The following is a 25,319-nucleotide window of genomic DNA, read 5'->3' as shown; positions in this document are numbered from 1 at the left end:
GGATAAATAACATATTCATTTGTAAAATTTCCAAGGCACCAATAAATACTGCAAAGGTCAAAGAAGAAATCATACTGAAAATTTTAAAACAGTTATAAATCAAATATAATGAACGTGTTACATACTAAAACCTATGGAATACATGACAGCAGTACTTAGAGGTTATGTTACAGGCTTAAGTTCTTACATTTAAAAAAAAAATAATGACAATTTAATAAGCTAAGTGGTCAACTCAGGAAGTTAGAAAAAAAATCAGAGAAACCCAAAATAAATATCAAGTAGGCAATAAAACAAGATTAAAAACTGGTGAAGTAGAAAACAGACACAGATACAATAATAATCCATAAAGCTAAAGTTGATTCTTTTTGAAGACAAACATGAGAAAAACCTCAAGTGACCTTGATCAAGGAAAACACAAATCAAATCAGGAATGAAAAATGAAACTTAATTATAGAGTCAGCAGAGATTAAAAAGCTAGTAAGAAAATACCATGAACAACTTTATGGCAGTCAACTGAAAAATTTATATGAAATGGAAAAAAGTTATATATATCATATATATGTATTTTTCCACATGATTTTAAAACTATCTGAAAAAAGAAGTAACATTCTCATTCTCAGCAGTTTTTATTTAAAAATTGTATCAATGGTTTAAAATCTTCTCACATCAGGTTCATATAGCTATATAGATAAGTTTTACCACATTTCAAGGAACAGAGTATTTCAACCTTATACGGACTCTTCTAGAGAAAAAAGAGTGGAAATATTCCCCTATTCATTTTACAGGTTAATATAAACATGTAACCAAAACCAGACAAGGACAGTAAGAAAAGAAATATATACCAATCTTAGTTATAAGCACAGATAGAAAATATTAGAAAATTGAGTCTGGAATATTATTTTTATTTTTTTAAATGTTTATTTACTTATTTTGAGAGACAGAGAGAGAGTATGTGAATAGGGGAGGGGCAGAGAGAGAGAGGGAGAGAGAGAATCCCAAACAGGCTCTTGTGTCAGTGCAGAACGTGACCCGGGACTCCATCTCACGAACTGAGATCATGACCTGAGCCGAAATCAGGAGTCGGACACTTAACCGACTGAGCCACCCAGGCGCCCCCAGAATACTATTTTTAAGAAAGTTAATACAAACAGGGGTACCTGAGTGGCTTAGTCGGTTAAGTGTCCGACTTTGGCTCAGGTCATGATCTCGCGGTTCGTGGGTTCGAGCCCTCCATCAGGCTCTGTGCTGACAGCTGAAGCCTGGAGCCTGCTTCAGATTCTGTGTCACCCCCTCTCTCTGCCCTCCCCATGCTCATGCTATGTCTCTCTCTGTGTCTCAATAATAAAAGAAAGTAATACAAATACATCATGATCACATTAATTTCATCCCCAAAATGCAAGAGGAATTTACCACAGGGAAAAATATAAATGTCACTCACAACATAAACACACTAAAGAGGATCTAAAAATAATAATTTAGGGGCACCTGGTGGCTCAGTCAGTTGAGCCTCTGACTTCGACTCAGGTCATGATCTCACAGTTCATGAGTTCAAGCCCTGAAATCGGGCCCTGTTCTGGCAGCTCAGAGCCTGGAGCCTGCTTCAGATTCTGTGTCTTCCTCTCTCTCTCTGCTCCCCTCCCATCTCTCAAAAATAAATAAACACTTAAAAATAATAATAATTTAAATATATGTAGAAAAGGCATATGATAAAACTCAATGCCACTCATGATAAAACTCTTAGCAGAATATGTATAGAAGGAAATCTCCTTAACAAAATATCTACTATCGTCAACGTCAACAGGGAAAAATCAGGAAAAGGACAAGGATACCCACTATTGCTGTTTCTACTTCACAGTGTACTTCAGGTTCTAGATAGCACAGTAAGACAAGAAAAGAGGAGGGAAAAGCCAACTATAAAAGTTTCAAAGAAAAAACAACACAACTGTCATTATTCACACATGATATGACTACCTATAAGAAAAACTAAAGAAAACACAAAGACATTTCTAGACTTAATATGTTTAACAACAAGGCTGGATATAATATAAATCAATATGCAAAAATCAATTGTATTTGTATATACCAGCAACAAACAATTTGAACACTGAATTAAAACACATTAAAAATAGTAACAAAAAGTAAAATATCTAAGAATAAATCATCAAAAGATATACATAACCTCATGAAAAAATTCTAAAACCTTATTTTGTGATACCAAACATGACCTAATGAAAAGATACATGAGTGGAGATAATCTTGTTAAAAATATATTAATGTTCTCCAAGTTGATCATTGGTTTCCACGTAATTTCAATAAAATCCCTAAAAGGCTTATGAAAGACCTTGATGTTATTTTCAAAATTCTTTTAAAAATTCTGTGGAAGAACATGAGCCCCCACCAACCAAAAGTAAAATGTGTACCTGTGCAACAAAAGAAGGAAGAGGAAGGAATTTACCTACCAGATACCAAAATGTAATATAACATTTATGATAATATGGTACCCAGGCAAAAGTAGACAAACTATAGATTAGGTTAAAGGGCTCAAAATGAAAGACCTTTACAAATGAAGAAACTTAAAATATTACAGAAGTGGCATTGTAGATGCCTTGAGAAAGGACAGACTTTTCAATAAATGCTTCTAGAACAATTGGCTATCAAGACATTTATGGAAATGGTGGACTTGGATCCATACTTCCCACTCTACAAAATCAACCCCAACTATATTAAAAACTCAAAGGCAAAAGTCAGAACTATGAAAGCCTTTTCAGAAGAAACATAGAGAATATCGTTATGACCTTGGGTAGAGATGAACTTTCCAACCACAGCACAAAACATGAAAAGGTAAAGGCAAAATAATATGAATATGAATATGAATATGAATACATTAAATTTGTTGTTTTCCATTCTTCAAAAGATGCTATAAAATAGAGGGTAAAAAATACAGGTCATAACATAAGAGAAAGTATCTGTAGCATGAACCGCGAGAAATAATTATATCCAAAAAATTATTAAGAACACTTACAAATCAGTAAGAAAAGAACCCAGCAACTCAATAAAAAAACTAGGGGGGGGGAGGGAGATTTCACAAAAGAACAAACATGAATGATAAATAAATACATGCATACAAGATGTTTAACCTCATTAATTATCAGTGAAATGCAAATCAAGACCTCAGCGAGATACATTTGACATCTTATACTGACTATATTGATACAAATTAAGACATTTGATGACACCAAAGGTGGACAACCATATGCCTCAAGAGTAATCTTTGAAGCTGCTGGGAAGAATGTGAATTGGTAACAAACTTCAGAAAACAATTTGGCACTATCTCATCATTTTGAACATTTGCATAACTCTACAACCAATTTTATTCATAGATATCTACCCTACAAATATCAAAAAAAAGTGATCAAGAGTGCATCAAGATGTTCTGGAAGGTGTGCAGTTCCCAAAAAAATGGGGATCAATCCAAAGGTTCATTAACTTAGTTATTAACGAGATAGTGCGTAAATAAATTGAGGCATATGCACCGCCAGCAGGTAGAATGAACTAATGCCACATGTAACAACATTGACAAAAACGCATAATACCAAATGGAAAAAGTAAGTAGCATAAGACAGTGTAAGAATGTCACTTTTTTTATACTGCTCCATCAAGTAAAATCAAACAACGCATTATTTAGAAATACATATATATGTCATAAAACTACTTCAAAAGATCAAGAGATATATAACTCTGGCAAGGAAGATGGGGGATGTGGGTAAGAAAGGAACTCACAAGGAGAGGCAAATGTTCTGACACTGCTCTGGTTCTTATGTTGAGTGGTGGATCCAGAGGGTCTCGGTTCTACCATTAAGTTTCATAATTTACATATGCTACATGCATTATTCTGTAGGTGTCAAGCATTATATGATACAGTATGCTTTGAAATATTTGATCCGCATTAGACTCAAAATAAAAAGTGTATGGGTGGAAGGGATTCAGGGACAGCCAGGATAGACAACAACTGACAAAACTCTTGCTTTGAAGGAGGGCAAGAAACAGGATGGTGGTCAGAAGGGAATGTGAATGAGAGCGAGAGTGTTTGTTTAGTTTGTCACGTTTCTGTTTTGTTTTTAATTATGAGATATTTCAAACATAGAGTTGTTAACCATAACATTCTATCATTTTCCCCCTCAAAAATAAAGCATTGCAGATACTGTTAAAGCACTCTGCGTGTCCTCCCCCTCCCCAAAGGAGAGTTACTGTATTTCAGCTTACTTTTTAACTGAGAGTTACTAATGCATGCCTAAATGCTGAAGGAATTCTCCAGGAGGAAGGAGCAACACATGAGTGCTGTCCACTTATATCAACATTACCTACCAACTCACCAGCAGCAAAGCACATGCTTTAAGGAGTTTTCCACCCAGTGCAGATGGGTCCATGCCTCTCCCCCTTCAGCACCCTTCTGAGGAAGAATATGCAGAATACTCTTGGGTCATGGAGCCAAGTATTTATTACTAACTGTCATTGATGTCAAGTTCCAACCCATACTGACAGCATTACCCTAATGCTCTAACTAGCTGGTCTAAGCAAACATGGAAGGAAGGAGGAAGGAAGGAAGGAAGGAAGGAAGGAAGGAAGGAAGGAAGGAAGGAAGGAAGGAAGGAAGGAAGGAAAGAAGGAAGGAAGGAAGGAAGGAAGGAAGGAAGGAAGGAAGGAAAGAAGGAAGGATGGAAATGAGGGAGGGAGGGAGGAAAGGAGGGAGTGAAAGAGAGGAAGGAAGGAAGACCGGCTATTTTTAATTCAACTTGAACAATAAATATACCGAAAGAATGGCAATAATTTTCCTAACTAAAATGGACTAACATGCTGGTTCGACAAGTGACTCCCAAGAGTAAACAGCGGTAAGCTTCATTTTGTTGCTAATCAAAAGTAAAGTGATGGGGCGCCTGGGTGGCCCAGTGGGTTGAGCACCCGACTTCGGCTCAAGTCATGATCTCATGGTTTGTAGGGTCAAGCCCCTCATCAGGCTCTGTGCTGACAGCTCGGAGGCTGGAGCCTGCTTCAGATGCTGTATCTCCCTCTCCCTCTCTCTCTCTCTCTGCCCTTCCCCAGCTCACACTCTGTTTCTCTCTCTCTCAAAAATAAAGAAACATTAAAAAAAAAAAAAGTAAACTGACGATTCTCCCCCAAAGGCCATCTCAGACAAAATACTATCAAATAATAGTGTTTTGGTCTCAGACACAGTATCATATAAATCAAACCACCCACCTAATGTTCACTAGCAAAGACACTCAACAACATCTCACACATGTGCCACTCAATACCTGACTAGAGGTACTCGATGAATTCAACAGGTTTAACCAAACTATCGTAACATTGGTAATAAGAACAGAAGCTATAAGAAGCCTAAATAGTGCACGATGACCGACGACCGCCGAATAAGAAAGAAGAGTCCCCTTCGCCTGGTTCTTCCACTTCCACTCTGCGCCCTCTCTGAAGAGAACTGCAAAATCAACCTACCACTTGCCTCTGAAAATAAAAAGCACTTCTATGGTACTTGGTTCCTAAAAAAGCAGTGGATATCACAGGGCAGTTGAATTAGGTCTCTCAGTTGCTTTTGGAAGGTACAGTAGATTTTCAAGTATTAAAGTTATAGAAAGTTTCACCAAAAAAAGAGCAGGGGCCCAGTATGAATGCTCCCTCCCCAGCGGGCTAAAGTTATAGATATCAAATAAAGTCTACAGTCAGTTCTCTGACTGCACCACCCACACCACAGCAACACCATCTCTCATCTGGATTTCTGAAGCCTCCCAAAACTGGTTTGAGCCACCCACACCAATTACCCTTGAGGTCTGCATTCTGGGCTGCAGTCAGACTGTTCCCAGGCACAAATCTGACTGGCAGCACGCTGCACAGGTCCCCTGTTGCTCAGCCTGGCAAGGTCTGGCCCCTACAACACTCCTCCCCAGCCTTGCTCAAACCATGCTCTAACCCCCTCCCCAACCAGCTCTCTCTGCTGGAACCTATTCCTCCCTGCCCACTTCACTAGCCCTCCATCCCTTACACCTCCGTTCAGATGTGCCGGCCTCAGGGAAGCCTCTCCTGACTGCTGAGCTCGGTCAAATGTCCTGTGGCCAACTTGTCCAATGCTCAGATGTGGAACTGGATATTTCTCTGGTTGATTATTCAGTGAATGTCTGTCTCCCACATTTAGACAACGCAGAGCATATCTACCTTGCTCACCATTTTATTTCCAGGACCCAGCATGGTATCTGACGCACGGTGGATGCTCAATAAATAATTACTTAGTTTTAAAACTAAATGAATAGCTTTACTGCCCATAAGGTTTAAGAATAAATATTTAAAAATTCAGGCATGAAAATAAAAAAGATAACCATGCACATCTAGTGCCCTTGAAGTAAATGAGCACTACCTATAAATCCAAAACTTTAATTTCTGCTCAAAAAGGACAAAAGGAGTATAATTATCAGTGCCTCCCAAAGAATCTCTGGTACTATATGTGAAAGTACATTCGTAACAGGGCACCTGGGTGGTTCAGTCGGTTGAGCACCCAACTCTTGATTTCGGCTCAGGTCATGATCTCACAGGTTTGTGAGTTCAAGCCCTTCATCCAGCTCTGCGCTGACAGTGCGGAGCCTGCTTGGGATTCTCCCTCTCCCTCTCTCTCTCTGTCCCTCTTCACCTCTCTCTCTCTCTCTCTCTCTCTCTCTCTCTCTCTCTGCCCCTTTCTGGTTCACACTCCTTCTGTCTCTCTCAAAATAAATAAATAAACTTAAAAAAAAAAAAAGAAAGAAAGAACATCGATAACAAATACTCTCCCAGGTCCCATTTTCCTAAATATTTGAATCCATTCTTCCTTTATAGTCAGGTAGAGTACACATGTACACAGTATTTCTATGCTGCAGTCAGAAATGTGAAGTCTGCATTTAGTTATATTTTTTTAACGTTTATTTATTTTTGACAGAGAGGGTGCACACAGGGGAGGGGCAGACAGAAAGGGAGACAGAGGATCCAAAGCGGGCTCTGCACTGACAGCAGAGAGCCTGATGCGAGGGCTGAGACTCGGGAACCAGGAGATGTTGACCTGAGCAGAAGTCAGATGCTTAACTGACTGAGCACCCCTGTACTCAGTTATATTTTAAAGTATCTTTCCAAGAGGTCTAATTCTATATTTCAACACCACTTATTTTAAAAGTACTTTATTGTTGAATCGGTATAGAACTTTCACCTAACAGGTGCAGTATCATACTCACTCTAATTACAATGCTAAGGTTGACATTTATTCTTCTTTACATCACCGCAGCGTCTAGCACTGAGATTTGTCTTGATTCTCAAAAACATTTACTGAATTAATGAATGAGTAAATGAAACTTAATAATTATTAATAATTCTCTGTTATTCCCGTGAAATACATTCACACTGGAAAAAAATGATATTCATTCATCCCTTTCACTTTCCAAAGTTTTCAAAATTCTTTAAACAATCAGCCCTTAAACAATTATGGATTTGTTTTTAAGTAAAATTAATTAAATTAACTATGGAACATTTCTCACCTTATCTAATTCTACCAAAATTGCTACTAATGAAAGCGGGGCAGCACAAATGTACATCCCACATACAAGAAAGAATTCTACATAGGTTGAAAAGACCAATTGAATAAGAGGTTAGTAAGATCAGGGGAGTAAGGCATCAAAAGAAAATAAACCTTGTGACTAAAAGTAACCTGACAAAGAATCACAGTGCCCACAAGAGTAGAAAGACAATCAGTGGTTTGGGTCACCAGTTAGTACACAATGATGTTCAAGAAGGCCCACAACAAAGAATGATTATTCAAACAAGGACTGAAATTGATATTGTTTGGTATTCCCTTTCAAAACTACAAAACTTGGTTACGTATGAAATTGTTTAGTAAGTCTTCAAATATTATTACCACTGATTGACCAAAACATTTTCCTCTTTTGAGTTTAAAGTTGCAGCACTGCAGAAGATTTCTACCACGAATCCCTTATTTGTGAAAGTAAAGGAAAAGGTTTTGGGGATATGTAGGTTCATAACTGACATTCTTAAAAATGGATCTAGAATATTCCCTCATAAAAATCTTGTTTCAGGGAGCCTGGGCAGCTCACTCGGTTAAGCGTCAGACTTCGGCTCAGGTCATGATCTCGCTGTTTTTGAGTTCGAGCCCCGCATCAGGCTCTGTGCTAACAGCTCGGAGCCTGGAGCCTGCTTCAAATTCTGTGTCTCCTCCTCTCTCTGCCCCTCCCCTGTTCATGCTCTGTCTCTCTCTCTCAATAATAAATAAACGTTAAAAACATTTTTTTTTAATCTTGTTTCTACAATGTAGCAAATACAATCATGCATTAATAAAGTCTTCCTAGGGCACCTGGGTGGCTCAGTCAGTTAAGTGTCCAACTCCTGATCTCAGCTCAGGTCATGATCTCAACAGTTCGTGGGTTCAAGCCTCACATTGGGCTCTGTGCTGATGTGGAGCCTGCTTGGGATTCTCTCTCTCCCTCTCTCTGCCCTTCGCCCGCTCTCTCTCTCTCTCTCTCTCTCTCCCTCTCTCTCTCACTCTCCCTCAAAATAAACAAACTTTAAAAAAATTAAAAAAAAAAATAAATTCTTCCTAAGCCTATTTCAACCATCACTTTAATTTTTGGCTTCTTGTGGAAACTGAAAACACATGCTAGACACGGAAATCCTGGCATGTCACAGAGAAACAGACACGTCAATCTGAAATCATCAATACTTGAGGGGAGAAGTGTATTTACATATATTTTTCCTATTTGTGATGTAATTACGATAGATTTTAACCAAAGGTGATTCTGGCCACTTCATGATGTTCTTACAAACACTATGTAAGTTTTGGCTAGGATCACAGTATCTTTGAGAATGTTTTTTAAATACATTTCTGAATGTATTATATAGCAATAATAATTACCACATTTCCCTGCTAGCTTTTGAATCAAAAGATGTGGCACTGGTAATGGTAATGGCAGTGATAATAAAAATTACAATGATGAATTCTTGCAATCTGAAACTATTGTTAAGTATGGCATAAAATCCCCTCTTAAAGTTTAAAGTTTTCTGGAAAGTTTCTTTTTTTTTTTTTTCAACGTTTATTTATTTTTGGGACAGAGAGAGACAGAGCATGAACGGGGGAGGGGCAGAGAGAGAGGGAGACACAGAATCGGAAACAGGCTCCAGGCTCTGAGCCATCAGCCCAGAGCCTGACGCGGGGCTCGAACTCACGGACCGCGAGATCGTGACCTGGCTGAAGTCGGACGCTTAACCGACTGCGCCACCCAGGCGCCCCTCCTGGAAAGTTTCAAATTATTTTTCCAGCTTTAAGATGTAGGCTGTGAGGTTCTATCACTTTGTCAAAATGAAGCAGCTATGTACCAGAGAACACTGCAAAAGAATCTAGATTTCCAGAATTCTGCTAAATAAATAAGTTTCTCCACAGCAGCTAAACTTCCACTGCTGAATGATCTAACAGGAAGTGTCTGGACCCGGGAACATAAAAACCTTGATTTCCATCCTGACACGACCATTAAAAAACACATACTTTTGGAAAGGACTGGATTATAATCTCTAATAGCCCCAAGGAAATCCCCAAAAGCGAAAAAGAAAAAAGAAAAAACAAACAAAAAAAGGCATCCGAAATAGGGACACTGCAGGTTGAAGTCACTGTGGTTGTCCATACCAGAGCTGATCCCACAGCAGAGCTGAGGAGCCTCTCTTTTTGGAGATCTCTTTAATCCACCCTTTGCAACCTTTGCAACAGCCTTCCTCTGTGCCTGCTTCACAGTGATCGTGACACAAAATGCTCAGTCCCAGTGCCCCCAGGTCAAAATGCTATTCCTCCCCTTCAAGGCTCAGACTTGATTTGTCCATGAAGCCTTCATTATTCTTTTCCCTCCCAAAGAAAGAATTTGTCTTTGTCTAAACTCCCACAACGTAAATGGTACTTGCCTTTTGGGCACTGAAGGCTAATTCTGTATGTGGTTTTCTATCCTTTACTGTCAGAATATATGCCCTCTCAGGGCAGGAACTATCTCCCATAAATCCCTCTATGTCCCATAATTGCTAACACAGGGGGTTGAGCATAGCATGTACTAAAAATATCTATGATTGGGGCGCCTGGGTGGCGCAGTCGGTTAAGCGTCCGACTTCAGCCAGGTCACGATCTCACGGTCCGTGAGTTCGAGCCCCGCGTCAGGCTCTGGGCTGATGGCTCAGAGCCTGGAACCTGTTTCCCATTCTGTGTCTCCCTCTCTCTCTGCCCCTCGCCCGTTCATGCTCTGTCTCTCTCTGTCCCAAAAAAAAAAAAAAAAAAAAAATCTATGAGATCAACCATCAATAAGAATTTTGATAGGTAAATAAGTAACTAGCTAGATAGAAACAGCATTCTCCCTCTATGGCCAACATATTAAAACCCAAGGGGTAAAACAGAAGATATGCTGTTAAGTCTCCAGATAGTGATATAAATAAATTAACCTTTCTAAACCATACATTATCAATTTTTACTCTTCTTAAGTGGATATAAAAGTAACTACTGACAAGGTACACCAATTTGCATGTTTTCATGTCTCGCTCTTCAGCATTTCACACAGCATTAAACTGTAGTGTCCAGAACATTTCAATATCCTTCTTCCTACAAGATAAGTCTTTTCCTGGTTTAACTGTCCCTAAATACCTTGCATTTAAGTCTTGGCTTGGGAAATTTGAGATTAAAAACCTTCCATTTGGATGCTTTGCAACTCAGCTAAGTACCTCAAGAGGGAATGTTTAAATTAATGGAAGATTAAAGCAAGGAAGAACATTCTAAAAGGTAATGGGGCTTTGTCACCACCTCTTCTATTTTATTGGGAAAATAGTCTTTTCCCAGGGGGCTGAAAGTTTATATGCCAACCATCAGTCTAGGTTAACTATTCAAAGTTAAAAATGTTAGAGAAAAAAAAAGTTTGTAATGGAAATGCTGACATGCCATGAAGTAAGGAGGCATTGGCAGGTGCTCCTGTAACCCAGGGTCATAATTCAATCAACCTGCATTTTGACGTCATCTGTTTCAGAAAAAAGCCAAATGGTTTATGAACAGCTCCAGAAACCCTGAGATTAAATTACAGCCCTGATATTTAATCATGGGTCTTACTTTGTTATTTTTAATAACACAATACATTTTAACAGTTATTCGTCAACTGTCTTAGCCAAATTGGAACACGTGATGACAAGTGAGGCGGATTATGATGTCTATCTCTCATAATCTAAATTTTTATTATTTGTTCAGAAATGGTAGATTATACACTTTTTCTTCTTCTTAAGAAACATACAGTTGGTATCCACGGATTGAGTCCAAACCTTAATTAAAAGCAGCATGGGGTCCCTGACCAGCGGGTCAGGACATCTGTATTTGTGTCTTATTATAGCCAATAACCAACTGTATGATTTGGGCAAAAGACATTTAATCCTCCCAAACCTTGGCTCTTTACCTAAAAAATAATAGAGCATCTCCAAAGTCTCTTGTAAATCCAACTTTCTATAAATTACTTAAAATCAATACTGTGTACTTTCTTTGAGGCTCCCTGAGGACCTAATGTAAAAATGTGATAGCTGAAAAGCTGAATTTTTAATTCAATTAAAATGACTGATCAAAAGGCATTTTAGTACACGAGAATTTGTAAGCTAGAATTTTTAGAGGCAATCAGCAAATGAAACAGGTTCTTTAAAAAGTAATGTACAAATACTGCTGAACGTGTGAAGGGTTGTTTGCAAAACAAATCAATACAGGCCCATCCAACAATGGATTGCAGTTAATAAACTACATATAGTAATTACTACCAATGGCAGTCTAGAAAGTCATTCATTAAATGTTAATTGTCACACAAAAGTACAAAAGCATCCATTTGAACAATCTGGTGGCTGCACCTTTAAATAAAATACTTTCTTACAGTCCTGAAATTCATCCATATTAACTGATTTTAAACACAGCTGGGTATTTGATATGCTGATTAACTAGGCCTTTATTTATTTTGGAAATGAAAGTAAATATGACAACCTTTCTCAACACTTTTGCTATTCCTAGGAGTTGGACATAAATATACATATATATACACACATATATATACATATACATATATATGTGTATATATATGTGTGTATATGTATATATGTGTATGTATATATATACGTATATACATATGTATATATATATACTGCTTATAGCAAAGTGTTAACCAATCTCCTCTAAAGACTAGATTTGTACTTCTCTCTCATAAGCATTAAAAGGCATATGGTTCAAAAGTACCTACCTCAAACACATGTGCAAACCTTACTGTTGAGCCTAAGTAGGCTCACAGATATAGCAAATGCATAACCCAAGCGTAAGTTTAAAAAGTTGGTGGTCCATTTTGAAAATTTCCTTCCGACTAATAAGAAACCATTAACATAAATAACCTTTCAAAACACACAACCATATGATGTGCTTTATTTTCTCTAATACTTAGTGCTATCTAATTAGCTTGGAAGAACACCTGGTCATAAAATATAGCTCATAAAATAAGAAAATAAGGAAGGGGGGATTGGTTTGGTTTTTTGTTTTGTTTTTTTTTTTCTGTTTCTACCTAGCTTCATTTTGATGCTGTGTCTGTGTAAGATCTGACTTACTCAACATATAGATTTATATTCTAAAGGTTTGGCCAAGAACATTTTGGTTCAAGACTTGTAAACTGAAGAACATTTCAAAACACACCATGTTCCTTATTAGGCAACTTGAGATCTGTTATCTTGGCTTATGGGAACAGATCTAAATAGCATCATAATACTAAACGTTGAAAATCACAGGCCTGGGGCCACCAGGACTCAACTCTATGCCTTGGACGAGGTTGCAAACTTCCAATATAAAATGTAGTTTACCATTAGGAGTAAATGTTTGATCTGTAAAGCTTACAAAATTACTTTGTTTATCATAGCAGATGAAAGCAAAAAGGAATAATTTTAAGCTCAAAACAAAACTGTTTATATGACAGTCTTTACTGCTCCATGATTCTCAGCATTTAAGACAGATTCGAGCAATTAACAGCATAAACTTTCATTACATACTTCTATTATATATGTTTATGTGACTTCGCTGTTCATCTGTTATTTAAGTGATTTCCTCATTACAATAGTAGGGTAAAGATAATTTGCTGATGCTGTCAAAAATGTTAAGCATTTCTGTCTCAACAGATCTTGGATCCCCACGCTTGTTTAATGCATTTTATTTACTTAAGTCAGTGTCAAATAGAGTACTGCTTCTTCCTTCTGAATTTAGAAAATGTAACATTTTAAGCACATGTCTGGTAATAGACACATCAAAACTTCAAAACTGCTTATTTTAGTGATGCAGATGGAGTTTAGGATTATTGTTCGTGAATGAATATTAAGTTTCAAGGATCTAACAATGAACTGCGAAACTTTTTTTTTTTAACAGTTAAAAATAGTAAATCTTTATTTTTTAGATATTAACAGAGCAGGCTTGGGTACCTCCACTCTTGGTTTGATTAGGTACATTAAAAATAACTGAAAACAAGGTATTTTCACAGGCACCCGGGCACACTGTCAATTCACAATAGAATGAAAGCACAACTTTGAAAAGATCTACTATATTCTCCTTGTAATAAGAATAATAATAGCAATAATAAAGAGACACACTAAGTCACAGTGAAATCCAAAATGAATTAGAAAGCCAGCTTATCTGGACACTAAGGCAAGAAAAATATCATGGTTTATATCATTATCTTAAATATGGTTTTTAAAAACTGCTTATCTACTCTAAAGATCAGGAATAATATTACATGCCAAACCTCAATAATATATTCCTATGTCTACATAATCTTGAAAAATAATCTATATCGGACCATGTGTGTATGTGTGCAAAGGACACTGGTTAGGCAGACGTGAGCTTAAAACCTAATTTATTACTGGCTGCCTTGAGAGCATGTCATTTACCATCTCTGAATCTCAGTTTCCTCATCTGTGAATTGAGCATGGTAACCCTTGCATCTCATGGTTCTTGAGAGGAGTAAAAATGTATAATAAATATAAGTCGCAGAGCGCACCACTTGACATATTAAGCACTTATATTTTGTCAGTGTCAGGCCCATCCATACCCTATTATCCTGTCTAATATCTTGCAAACAGTCACGGGGGAGCTAAGGTAAAGAGAATGATCAATAATCCAAAATTCAGTTCTAAACCTTAAAAAGCATTCGAAGGGCACAAGCACATACGCAGAAGCAACATCAGCACACAGGGTATAATCCTATAGCTTATTATGCAACACAAATTAAGGAAAAACATAGTAGTGAAACCAATGTTAGTCCAATAAAGGACGTGCAGAGCCATAAAGAATTAGCAAATCAGAACTTGTTTTTTAGAATAGCAAATAAAGGCAGAGGTTAGAACCTCCTTAACTTGGGCCTCAGTTTTCTTTGGCTGGACAATGAAGACAATGGACTGTATACTAAAAGAGGTTGCTATCCCCAAAAGTCTGTAATTCTAATATAATGGGTTTAATGCCCCTTTACTTACTTTTAAACCTATTTACTTAGTCTGCTGCTTACAAAAAAGCCATACCACACTTGTGAGTTGTACTACAATAGTAAGGCTGTTTGAAACACACAAATGCGCGCGCGCACACACACACACACAAATACAGATACACACAATTAAATAATTCTACCCCACAGATGCCTTTAAGGGGAGAGCAATTATTTTTCACACTATAACCATGAATGCAAACAGTTATGGATGGAAATTAATTCAGGATGCTGACCATTTGAATTTTCTCTGTGATACAAAAACTACCCACTGGATTCATTTTTTTTCTCACTGAACTTACTACATTGATGTGTCATTGGGTGTTATGTGGATATAGGTTAACTAACCTGCATGAACATTAAAAAATGTTTGTCTTCTTCCAAAAATGACCATGACAGGGATGTAGTGTGTTTCACTTCTGCTCTTAATTGTTCAAACACCCATTCATTTGGCAATCTTTCACAAACACTGAACACCTAAGTAAAACTAAACAGTTACAGGGGGGAAAAGCTCAACTTTTAAACTAAGGGAGGAAGATGTAGTATCCATCATAGACTAACTGTAAATACATGTAACAGATGTGACCAGGGCTGTTCTTGAATATAGATCATTTTAGTGGCCCAACTTTAAAACTACTTTTTAAAAAGATGCCAAAACCAGTATGTTTATCTTTTGCTTTTAAAAGACTCAAAGGTAACCAAAGAAACTGTATTTTTTGTTAGAATAGAAAATTAAGCCCCGTTCATCGATAAATTATAGACTTTAGGTGCTTGTTTGCTTTTTCTTTTGGTAACTTGGCCATCTTACTTTTTAATGAGAATAATTTTCCAATCATCCAGGCATGTGTGTCCTTTTAGCTTGTTTTAAGAGCAATGATATAACGGATATTAAATCCCTTTGTATAAGTTACCATATAGGTTACAACTATTTCTTAAAAATAATTCCAGAGCCCACCAATTCATTCTGTTAAGGTCATCGAAGCTCTGAACCATCATGGCTGAATTGTTTTAGTGCTCTCTGCTGAACACCTGCAAACATCAAACAAAAACTGCAGGTCCTTTCCTGGGTTGACAAAAGCCTTTCATGTGAAAAATGCTCCCTGGGAATGTCAGGCTGTAGCTCAGGTTACATTCCATTCTCCCTAGCAGCCTCACCATTTCTTAAGGTGGTAGGAAAACCCATGTTTGAGAAATGAAAAGATTAAAGGGAATATGACCACACTTTATTTTCATTCCCACATTGCAAATCACGATGGAGCATCCTATATTAATCGATTCAAAAGCTATTGGGAACTTTAAGCATGAAATATCACCATGCCTCACTTTGAAGAAATACAGCTGGTTTTGCAAAGATGAACAAACAGTTCACTTACTTACAGTTTGGATCTTTGTTTCTTAGACCCATGTTTCAAAGCTACCCATGAAAGTCACACCTGAGCCCACTCAAGACGAGTATTAACCTGAAGTAAATTTAGAAAATTATTTCTCTGTCCAAAGTTTCCTAGCTCATCCTTCAGTTAAAAGGCAAAATGCAGTTTTCCTGATTTTTCTACCTGATGTTCTTTAAAAGGGATTCATCTTTGTTGTGGAAATATAATGGAATGGAAATATAAGCCATTTTTTTCACTAATAGCCCTGTGTTCAAATATGTCTTGAATAGATGAGAAAAACCAACACTACAATCTGTACTCCATATATTATAATCACCATCACACTGCATTGGATGAGTACCCTGCATTTTCAATTCAGCTGCCACCACAAAATAGCCACTACACTTTTTTACCTTTACAAGCAAACATTTGGGTCTGAAAACTACAACTGTGGTACAACGTAACTCAAAGTTCAACACCTTAAAAATAATCACAGTATATTCATTAGAAATATCGTACGTGACATGTCACTAAGGATGACGTCTCTGTCTGGGTTTCTGTGTGTGTGTGTGTGTGTGTGTGTGTGTGTGCACATGTGCGCACGTGTGTGTGTATATATATTTGTCTTAAGAACTGTGTAAGTTCAATACATAATCACTTACTAAAATGCATTAATACATATTCATACTTATCCAGCCTGCACTCTCTGTAAACACTTAAACATCATAGCAAGGACTTTATTTAAATGTGAACACAGAAAAGGGCCCAGATGCACAGTTGTCTTTTTAAATGTAACACAATTTCATGCTTCTAAATCACTTTGCTTTATTAAACCATACCTAAACTGATACACTTAAGTTATTCCAAATGTGTCAGTTTTCACAGAGTGCAAAAGAGTGTTTTGCACTTTGAAAGCAGTCTATCTCTGGGCCTTTGTGACATAATCTACTTTTAGATTTAAGCTGAATACACGTTTTCTTAAGTAAAACCATGAAGAAAATTGCTGTCAGAGATAAAGTCTGTTACTGTTTTGATACTAGCATGAAATATTAATCTGCCTACAAGAGATTCTTGCACTGATCTTTACTTCAAAGTTGTGTAGAGAACACAACACCAAAATTTGGAAGACAAAATACCAATACAACAACAACAACAACAACAACAACAACAACAAAAATATTAAGTCTGTAAATGGAAAATATAACAGGGTCCAGGCCACTAAAATACAAATATATTGTCAGAAGTACTTTTGATCAAGGTGGACCCCAAAACTGAAAAGATAAAATATAACCATAGGAAGCATCTTATAAATTATAAACATGTTACTTAGCCTATTGGGGGCCAGAAAAAGGAGAAGTAACTTATTTGGAAATGAGCAACTTTTAAAAGCCACTAATTTTATAAAAGCATCCTAATTACACAAATCGCAAAGGTGAACAGATTGCTTTCATTGCCAGAGCATCAGATGAAAATTAAGAGATGTGAAATGATATTCAATAGTTAACAGAAAATTCCACTGGCACCTCGCAGCTAAAAGATGTCAACATTTACCAGCCTGACTTAAGAATGGTACTCTGTCTAATGTACTGGTATTTACCACTGCCAGAACTCCTAAAATACTACAGCTGTTTAAAAAGCGTAAGTGGATTTAAGCTTTAAGCCTAAAGGATAGCAGGTAACCATGGATGCCTCCTTCCTATGTGAAATTCATTGGACAAGAAAATATATATATATTTTAAGTAGTATCATATTTTCAGTTTTCACTTTATAAGAGACCTTCAGGGAGTCCCTACTAAAACTCCTCCTTAGAAGCCAGATAATCATTGCGCACACAGATTCCTTTGTGAATAGCGCTAACGTCTTTTTTAAGCATCACCCAAAGACCTTTCATTTATAAAATGTAAAAGTCCTTGCAAATTTGAAACTTTAAATATAGCAAAAATTCACTGCATGAGGAAATGCTTAGAGGACAAAAAATAGCTAAAGCATCAAAAAGAATGCTTTAAAGAGAAATGAATTCATATTTAGCTCTCAGATTAGCAAGAGGCTCTCTATTTACAGCTATGGTTTACAATGCAGCATTCATCTGCAAAGTAAGTGCTCACTTCTTTAAAAGGGTTAATTATACATAGTACCTAATAATTAATATTATTTACGAGGGATTTTCCCTTTTATTTTGAAAGTTAGATTTTTCCCTCTATTTTCAAATAGGGAAATAAATTAATTTTCCCCGTGTCAACACTGGCCTTATCTTCACATGTTTGATTACAACTGTATTAGAAAATTGCTTTTAAATTAAGTAATGGAATTCTGAGACAATTTCCTTGATTTAAAAAAAAAGGCCTAATTTTAATTCTGCAAAAGATAACATTTTGTGTAAGTTATACCACTGATGGACAGTGAAATAACCATATCATTACAGGCTACAATTTCAATGACTTTTCCAGAACACTTCAACAGAGCCAAAAATATACAATGAGTGAATAAACAGCTAAGAACATTTAACTACATGCTAAGAAAAGAATTTACATACTTGAGCCAGTAAAATGTCCACTCGCCAAAGAAGTTGGTCCATTTTTCCCACTGCTCACAGGAGGTGAAAACATCTAAAAGAAACAAAGAAATATTACTGTTGAAAAAAAGACATTTGTGCCTTCAGAGTTCGTCAAAGATCTTTCAGACTCTTACCAAATAGCTTAAGAGTTTACGTTAAGGGTTCATTTTAGTAAAATACATCACCATCCAACTTAAAACTAAAACAAGCATAACATTACCAGTCACCCCCCCCCCCATTTACCACTCTGTTCTTAATTTTTCCTCAGGTTCATTAGACTGCCAGCACTAGGCAGCACTGGTCCACTTTAAACAAACAGTCCCCATAATGTTATCAAGATTCAGGGTGGAGGGCAGCGGCCTCTCCAGAAAACACTAGTTTTACAAAGGAGAAGAAAAAAGTTGTTTGCTTTATGCTGAAAACCTTGGCCATAAACGTGGCAATGTCCATTTCCATCCCGTATAGGATTTGCCTGTCATATGTGAACCCAAATAAATATAAAAGTGCCACCTGCACTAAATTCTCATTTCGTCTCTAACATGAGAGCAATTTGTAGCAAGACTCTCTCTCTCTCTCTCTCACTCTTTCTCACTCTCTCTCTCTCTCTCTCTCCCTCTCTCACTCTCTCTCTCTCTCTCTCTCTCTCTCCAGCATTTATTTCGACCCTAATTGGCTTCCCTCTTCTTCGACGTATCTAGTGGATAATGCGCACCTTCCCTGAGTCAGAGCCTGCAAAAAGCAAAGGAACGAATGGAGAAAGTGCAGCAAGCAGAAAGGGGGCTACAAAGCTGCCTAGGGCTACGTTTCCTGGCAAAACTTCCGAAAGCCATTTCTCCAGAAGAAGGTCCAGAAGCAGCAGCAGCAGCAGCAGCAACAGCAGCAGCAGCAGCAGCAGCAGCAGCAGCAGCGGAGGCGGCGGCGGCGGCGGCGGCGGCGGCGGCGGCGGCGGCAGCGGCAGCAGCAACATGAAAGAGCCCCACTTAGAAGGCGGTTTGGATTTTATTTGTGTGTTTTGTGGATTCTTTTTATTTTGCTTTGCAAATGCATCTTACACCAAACTCTCTCGGCATTAAAAATGAGTGAATTCCCCTGCCGGGTCTGGGACTTGATTTGGGAAAGGGAAGCCAAGGGATGCAGGACCAACTACAGCCGTAAAACTCCACAAGTGTGCAAGTTTTGCTTTGTGCTGATCTCACGACTGTGAAATGTACCAACCCGGTCTAAAGGGTTCTAAAGAGTGTGTGCCCAGCACATATGCACGAGTTTTCAGAATCCTAGAAAGAGATGTAACTAATACGTATCCAAAGCATCATCAATTTAAAACTTTAAGAGACAACTGGGTCTCCTAGTTGCTCCTTTCCATTTGCAGAAAAACAAAAATAAAAGGAATACTGCGCAAAGTATTAGTACTCTCAGGTCCAGGTAAGGCCAAGTTTTAGGGTGGTCTGTTTGTCCTTTCATTTGGGGGGAGGTTCCATTATTTTGAGGGTCCGGTGGGTAGGGAATTCAAGGCAAGTAATTTTACACTCTGGGAAAAAAAAAAAAAAGCCTGAATCATCCATCACACCCAAAAATTGTAGTTAAAAACTTATCAAAAAGACCTTCATGTTTGCCAAAGATTCAGCCAATTAAAAAATTATTCCTGTCCTTTAGATTACTATTGGTTTCTAGCTGAAGTGTTTGGGTTTTTTGTTTTGTTTTGTTTTGTTTTTCACAGCTGTTGTTAGTTTCCACCGTTCTTTCTTACCGCACTGAAATCCAGTAAATCACTCAGCTCTTTGTCCGTCCCTAAGGCAGCCATTCGCTGTTGGTGATGCATTTTAGCAAAATCACACAAACCTAGAAACATGGAAATAACCGCAATCAGAAAATCCAGTCCCAATCCTTGGAGAAAACACAATCGGATTTTTGGAGACTGGGGGGGTTGGGGGGTGGGGATGTGGGGGCGGGCGGGATTAAGGCGGAAAGGAGGGAGGGATGGGAGAGTTTTGTTGTTTTTTTTTTTTTTTAAGATGGAATAGGCAGCAATAGCAAAAAAAAAAAAAAAGCGATACTGATATTGTATTTCCAAAGAGACGATCAAAACTGGTAACATCCACTATAAAACCAAATCCGGGAAAGGAGGGGAAAAAAAAAGCCGCTCTTCAGCGCATCATTTTATGCAACAGGAGGTAGAGCGAGAAATGAATGGATCACAGAGAAAAGAGAAACTACTCAGAACGATCCGGTCTCAACTTTCCCCCCCACCTTCCACCCCACCCCCCTCACACACACACACACACACACACACACACACACACACTCACACACACGCACACACACACTCACACACACCACTCCCCTCTGCATTTCAAAGTAGCTATAAAGAAATTAAAGATGAGCGTCTCTGGAGTGAAAACACGTCCAAAGGGGGAGGGGTGACAGGGTCGGCGAAAGGGGGGAGCAGAGTGGAGGGTCGGGTCCTGTAATTGTCCAGCACCCTAATTTGTGAAAGAAAGGGTTGTAGAAATTAAAGTCAGGCCCTTGGCAAAGTCATCGGTCCCTCCGAGTGGCATGACTGGGGAGGGGGGGCGGGGGGGGGGGTAGAGACGAGGGGGAGGGAAGAGGCGCGGGAGGGGAAGGGGTGTCTCTTCTGGGAGCGCCGGGAGCCGGGAGCCCGCGGCTCGGGAGGCGCGGAGCCGCGTGCGGGGCCGCCGAGCCCCAGCCCCGCGCCGCCCGGCGCATCAGCCCGCCGAGCCCCGCCGGCGCCCGTACCTACCGCCCGCGCGCGAGAAGGGGCTCTCCGTGCACCGCCGGCGCCGAGGCGGCGTTCATGTCTAACCACTGCCTCCACCACCACCACCTCCGCCTCCTGCGCCCGCGCCCGCTCCTGCTCCTTCCCCGCCGCCGCCGCCGCCGCCGCCGCCGCCGCCGCCGCCACTACAGATCCGCAGACACACAGCCAAGATCCCTGACTCTTAACACCAACTCTCTTCTCCGGGGAGGGGAGGGGACGAGGGAAGGGGGGGAGGGGGAAACACGCCGAGGCGCACGGAATTGCAAGTTCAGCAAAGAAATGGGTGGGGGGGCTCCGGCGGGGAGACGCGGCTCGCTCGGGTCGGGCTGGCTGGGATGCACCCCACCCCCCCCCGAGGAAAAAAAAAAAATCTCAACACCTCCCCCGCCTCGCAAAAAAATACAAACGAAAATTCATCGAGCACCTCATTTTCCCTCAGATCGTCAGTTACAATCTGAAGCCTGAACAGTTCAGTTTTTGCCCGTTTCATCCATCGGAGGCACTTTGAAATTTATTCGAGTTTACATCCCCTCACTTCTTTCTTTCTCTGACTCTCGTTCCCTCTCACTCACACATCCACACACAGCAAAGCAAGTTTATACTAGGCTGCAAATACACGTGATGCAAAAAGACTTTGCCAAGAGGAACAATATTTTTCTTTTCCATATATAAACCAAGCCACATTTTGCTGGGGAGATTTTCATTTCGGTACTTTTGCATTGGGGGCGAAACCTAAATTGCATACTTTCTTTCCCCTTCCTTTCAAGTCACAGATTAGTATAGCTGCAAACTTCGCCAAAAAAAAAAAAAAAGGCAATTTTTGAGGGTGGATGTTGTTTTGTTTTTACACTTGAGTTCCTAGCCACGCTAAGTCCCCGTTCGCCAGCACTTGTAAGTTTTGAATTCAACATTTACCATTACAGGCCTTGCATGCTCTTAAAACATACTTTTTCACATCACTTTTTAGGATAAAAATTAAGCTTCATAATTCTATCGTTTCGTAATAACAAGCGTGCTTTATCCAGTATATGCAACATACGCTATTTTAACGTGTGTTAAAATACACATTCCAGAAACCCTGTTATTGCTAGATGTGCTAGTACATACACAAAATGCATGCACACACTTTTTCCCATTGGCAATTATTTAATAGGTTGTTCCTTTTGTTTTAATAAAACATTGGGATCGACATTTTAAAAATTAAATTCAATTACAAACAGTTTACTCTGACAGCAAATTGTAACGTTACCTTAAATGGCCACAAATATGCTCACAATATTCCAAGGAAAGTGACTTTAAAAAGAAAGACAAAAATCTTCTGCAAGTACTTAGTATCTCACATGTGTATCCCCCAAAAAAGTATTTTAACTGGTACTCAGTTCTGCTCCAGGGATATCCACAGAATACAAGATTATGCACCTGGTTCTGGTTTTTGCATTTTCCACCGTAAAACTGCAACAAAATCCCCTCCCCCAAAAAAGAAATCATTAAAAAAAAATCCAACAACTTTTTCTTATTGTTTATAAAAAAAATATCAATACAGGATAGTTAGAATTTTTCCTCAAACAAATCTTGTTGGTGGTTTTTTTTTCTTCTCCTCTCATAAAGTCTTAAACTTGTTCCAAGTTTAGAGGTGTCTCATCATCATCATCCTCCTCCTCCTCATCATCATCACCATTGACTCCCCCGTGGAGTCACATTGATAATAATAGGTTTCCCTGAAAGATACATTGTAATCCATTCACATCCGGGCACTGCGGGCTTATAAAGAGAAGGCGCTGCGGCCGCGGCTGCTCCTCCAGACAATGACTGGGGAGGGGCGGGGCGGGAGCGGGCGATCATAGAGTAGTAAACACGGCGCCTAGAGAGGCGCCCAAGATGGCGGCGCGTGCGGGCCACGCCTCCTCCGGGACCGGAGGCGGGTGGCTGCGCTCGGTCGGGTGTCGCGCGTGGGGGCTAAACTGCAAGGGCTCATGAGGTTGGGGCTGTTCCCAGGCCCAAGCGTGTTCCTGCGCGCTTCTTCTTGCTCCCTTTGCTTGGTCTTTCCTGGGTTTTTGTTGTTGTTTTTACTCAGAAGTGTAGTTTCTAAGTAAATGAAGGCATTACACGCCACAGATTTGCGCAGGGGAGTCAGATCCCCTGGCTCACCCTGAGGGAGGCTGGCCTCAGCAACAGAAAGCCAGAGCTCGGATTCTCCCGCAGTGTGGAGCCAGTCCTCTTAGCTAGCCTTGAACAGCGTGGGAAAAGGCGGCTGTACCAAGTTGTAGATGCCGGGCTTGAAGAGGTATGAGGGTGCCCTCCACCACCACTCCCCACCCCCCCCAACACACACCTTTTTTTTTTTTTTTTTTTTTTTTTTGACCCTGGAGGAGTGAGAACTTCCTAAGTCCAGAAAGTCTTCCCTTGGAGAAGACTTCAGGTTATAGCGTCTTAGACAAATCGAGTTTGTACCTTGAACCACTACTGACTCAACTTCTAGTTCTGGGCGAGCAGTTACCTTCTCTAGCCTGCTTTCTGGTCTGTGGCATGCAAATCGTGATCACCTTCCGAATTTCCTGAGTTAAAGGGATAAAGATGGAGTCACCAGAGAAGAAAATTTCCCTTTCCATCTCTAATTCCAGCTAAACTAACTGATATCACTAATCTAGCCCACGGGATTTTAAATGGAGATTTCTCTATTCCACCAGTGTAATTGTACTCCCACCGGAGAAAAGAGTAATAATCATGATAGGTTAACACTTACATAGTGGCTTTACTATGTGCCAAACACTGTTCAAGAAATTCTCAAGTATTGGCTGTTCTAATCCTGCGAATGACTCTATAGAGTGTGTCTTACAATATTGTTATATTTATATATATTTATATGGCATCTTTTATGTTTTACATACAGAGAATCAGAAGCAAGCAATGTTGAGTAGCTTGACCCAGGGCACTTTGGAAAATGATACAAACTTGCCTAAAAGTACACAATTTTAATAAGTGATAGCACTCACCTTTGAAGACAGGCAGTCTAGGATCAGAGTTGACATTCAACCACATTCCTATACCATCTGGCAGCAGGAACTGCCTAATCTCCATTTTCTGATGCAATTTTGTGGCAGTAAGAGAGTTCAGATCAATCTTCAAGATCTTTTGTTTATATGTAAGCTTTTAGAAAACAAGAATTAGAGCATTTTTAGGTTGTTTCCTGTCTATTCACACATTGTGAAGATTCCTGTTTTCCATCCCCATTCCATGTTCTCATCTTAAAGTTTACATGTAGACACTACTTTATGCTGCATTATTACAATCATTATCTGTGATTCTCAGAGTAAGCCTCTACAGGGCTGTACTGAGATGATGTAATAAAAAGTTCACAAACATTTGTTTAAGAGAAGTATTCCATTGGTTCTACCTCTAATCAACTCTGTGACCTAAGGCTTGAGGTCAATGTGTTTTACTGTAAAATACAGAGGCTAGATTAGATAATCCCTTAAGATTCTTTCTAGTTTCTAGTTAGATTGCAAAAGCCTCCCTTTCCTGAATTTCAAGGGGAATAAATGATCTGTCCAGAAACAATTGACAGGATCAGGTGGGGGACCTCATTGCCCCCAAGTGATTGCTAGCACTTTTTTTTAACTGCATCCCACAGTCAGAAAACCATGCAACCACCCTTCCTATCTTAAATTAAGGGACAAATGTGGATTGTTTTGTTTTGTTTTATTTTGTTTTGTTTTCCATGAACTATAAGAAGAATAGGTATATCTACGAAGTTATGCTTACGAAGATTGGAGACACCTTAGAAAGGAAGACTCAGTAGAATTTTGTGAAACTTGGATAAATAGGTAAGTGTAGCAGATAGGTTTGGGGATGCCTGTTCCATTCTATGGACTCTGTTCCTTAAAAATCCTGTCCTTAAGTCCTGATGCAGAGGTAGAACTTGATGTGGGTACCATATGACCTTTCTATAACCTTCCTGTCCCAGTTTCACCAGCCCCAGCTGATTGGATCACAGGAACTAAAAGAGGAGTGGTCTATGATCTGACTTGTTG

At 39.2% G+C, this 25,319-nt stretch overlaps 1 protein-coding gene across 1 annotated transcript in view; it reads right to left on the bottom strand.

The window, feature by feature from the left end:
- Nucleotides 1-21,322, bottom strand: part of TCF4 (transcription factor 4) — a 350,509-nt gene extending 329,187 nt beyond the window's left edge. The window contains exons 1-3 of the mRNA XM_047086297.1: nucleotides 21,271-21,322; nucleotides 20,260-20,351; nucleotides 18,492-18,564 (exon numbers count right to left, since the gene is read on the bottom strand). Coding sequence (XP_046942253.1) covers nucleotides 18,492-18,564; nucleotides 20,260-20,331 — 145 coding nt within the window. The 5' untranslated portion in view covers nucleotides 20,332-20,351; nucleotides 21,271-21,322. The remainder of the gene's footprint in view (nucleotides 1-18,491; nucleotides 18,565-20,259; nucleotides 20,352-21,270) is intronic.
- Between the last annotated feature and the right edge of the window lie 3,997 nt (nucleotides 21,323-25,319).

The sequence above is a fragment of the Lynx rufus genome, unplaced genomic scaffold (genome assembly GCF_022079265.1).
Source record: "Lynx rufus isolate CCGP_SWC_20201006 ecotype Redwood Valley unplaced genomic scaffold, mLynRuf1.p SCAF_20, whole genome shotgun sequence".
Lineage (NCBI taxonomy): Eukaryota > Metazoa > Chordata > Mammalia > Carnivora > Felidae > Lynx > Lynx rufus.
The sequence above is the reverse complement of the archived record's forward strand: the minus strand, read 5'-3'. Positions and strand labels throughout refer to the sequence as shown.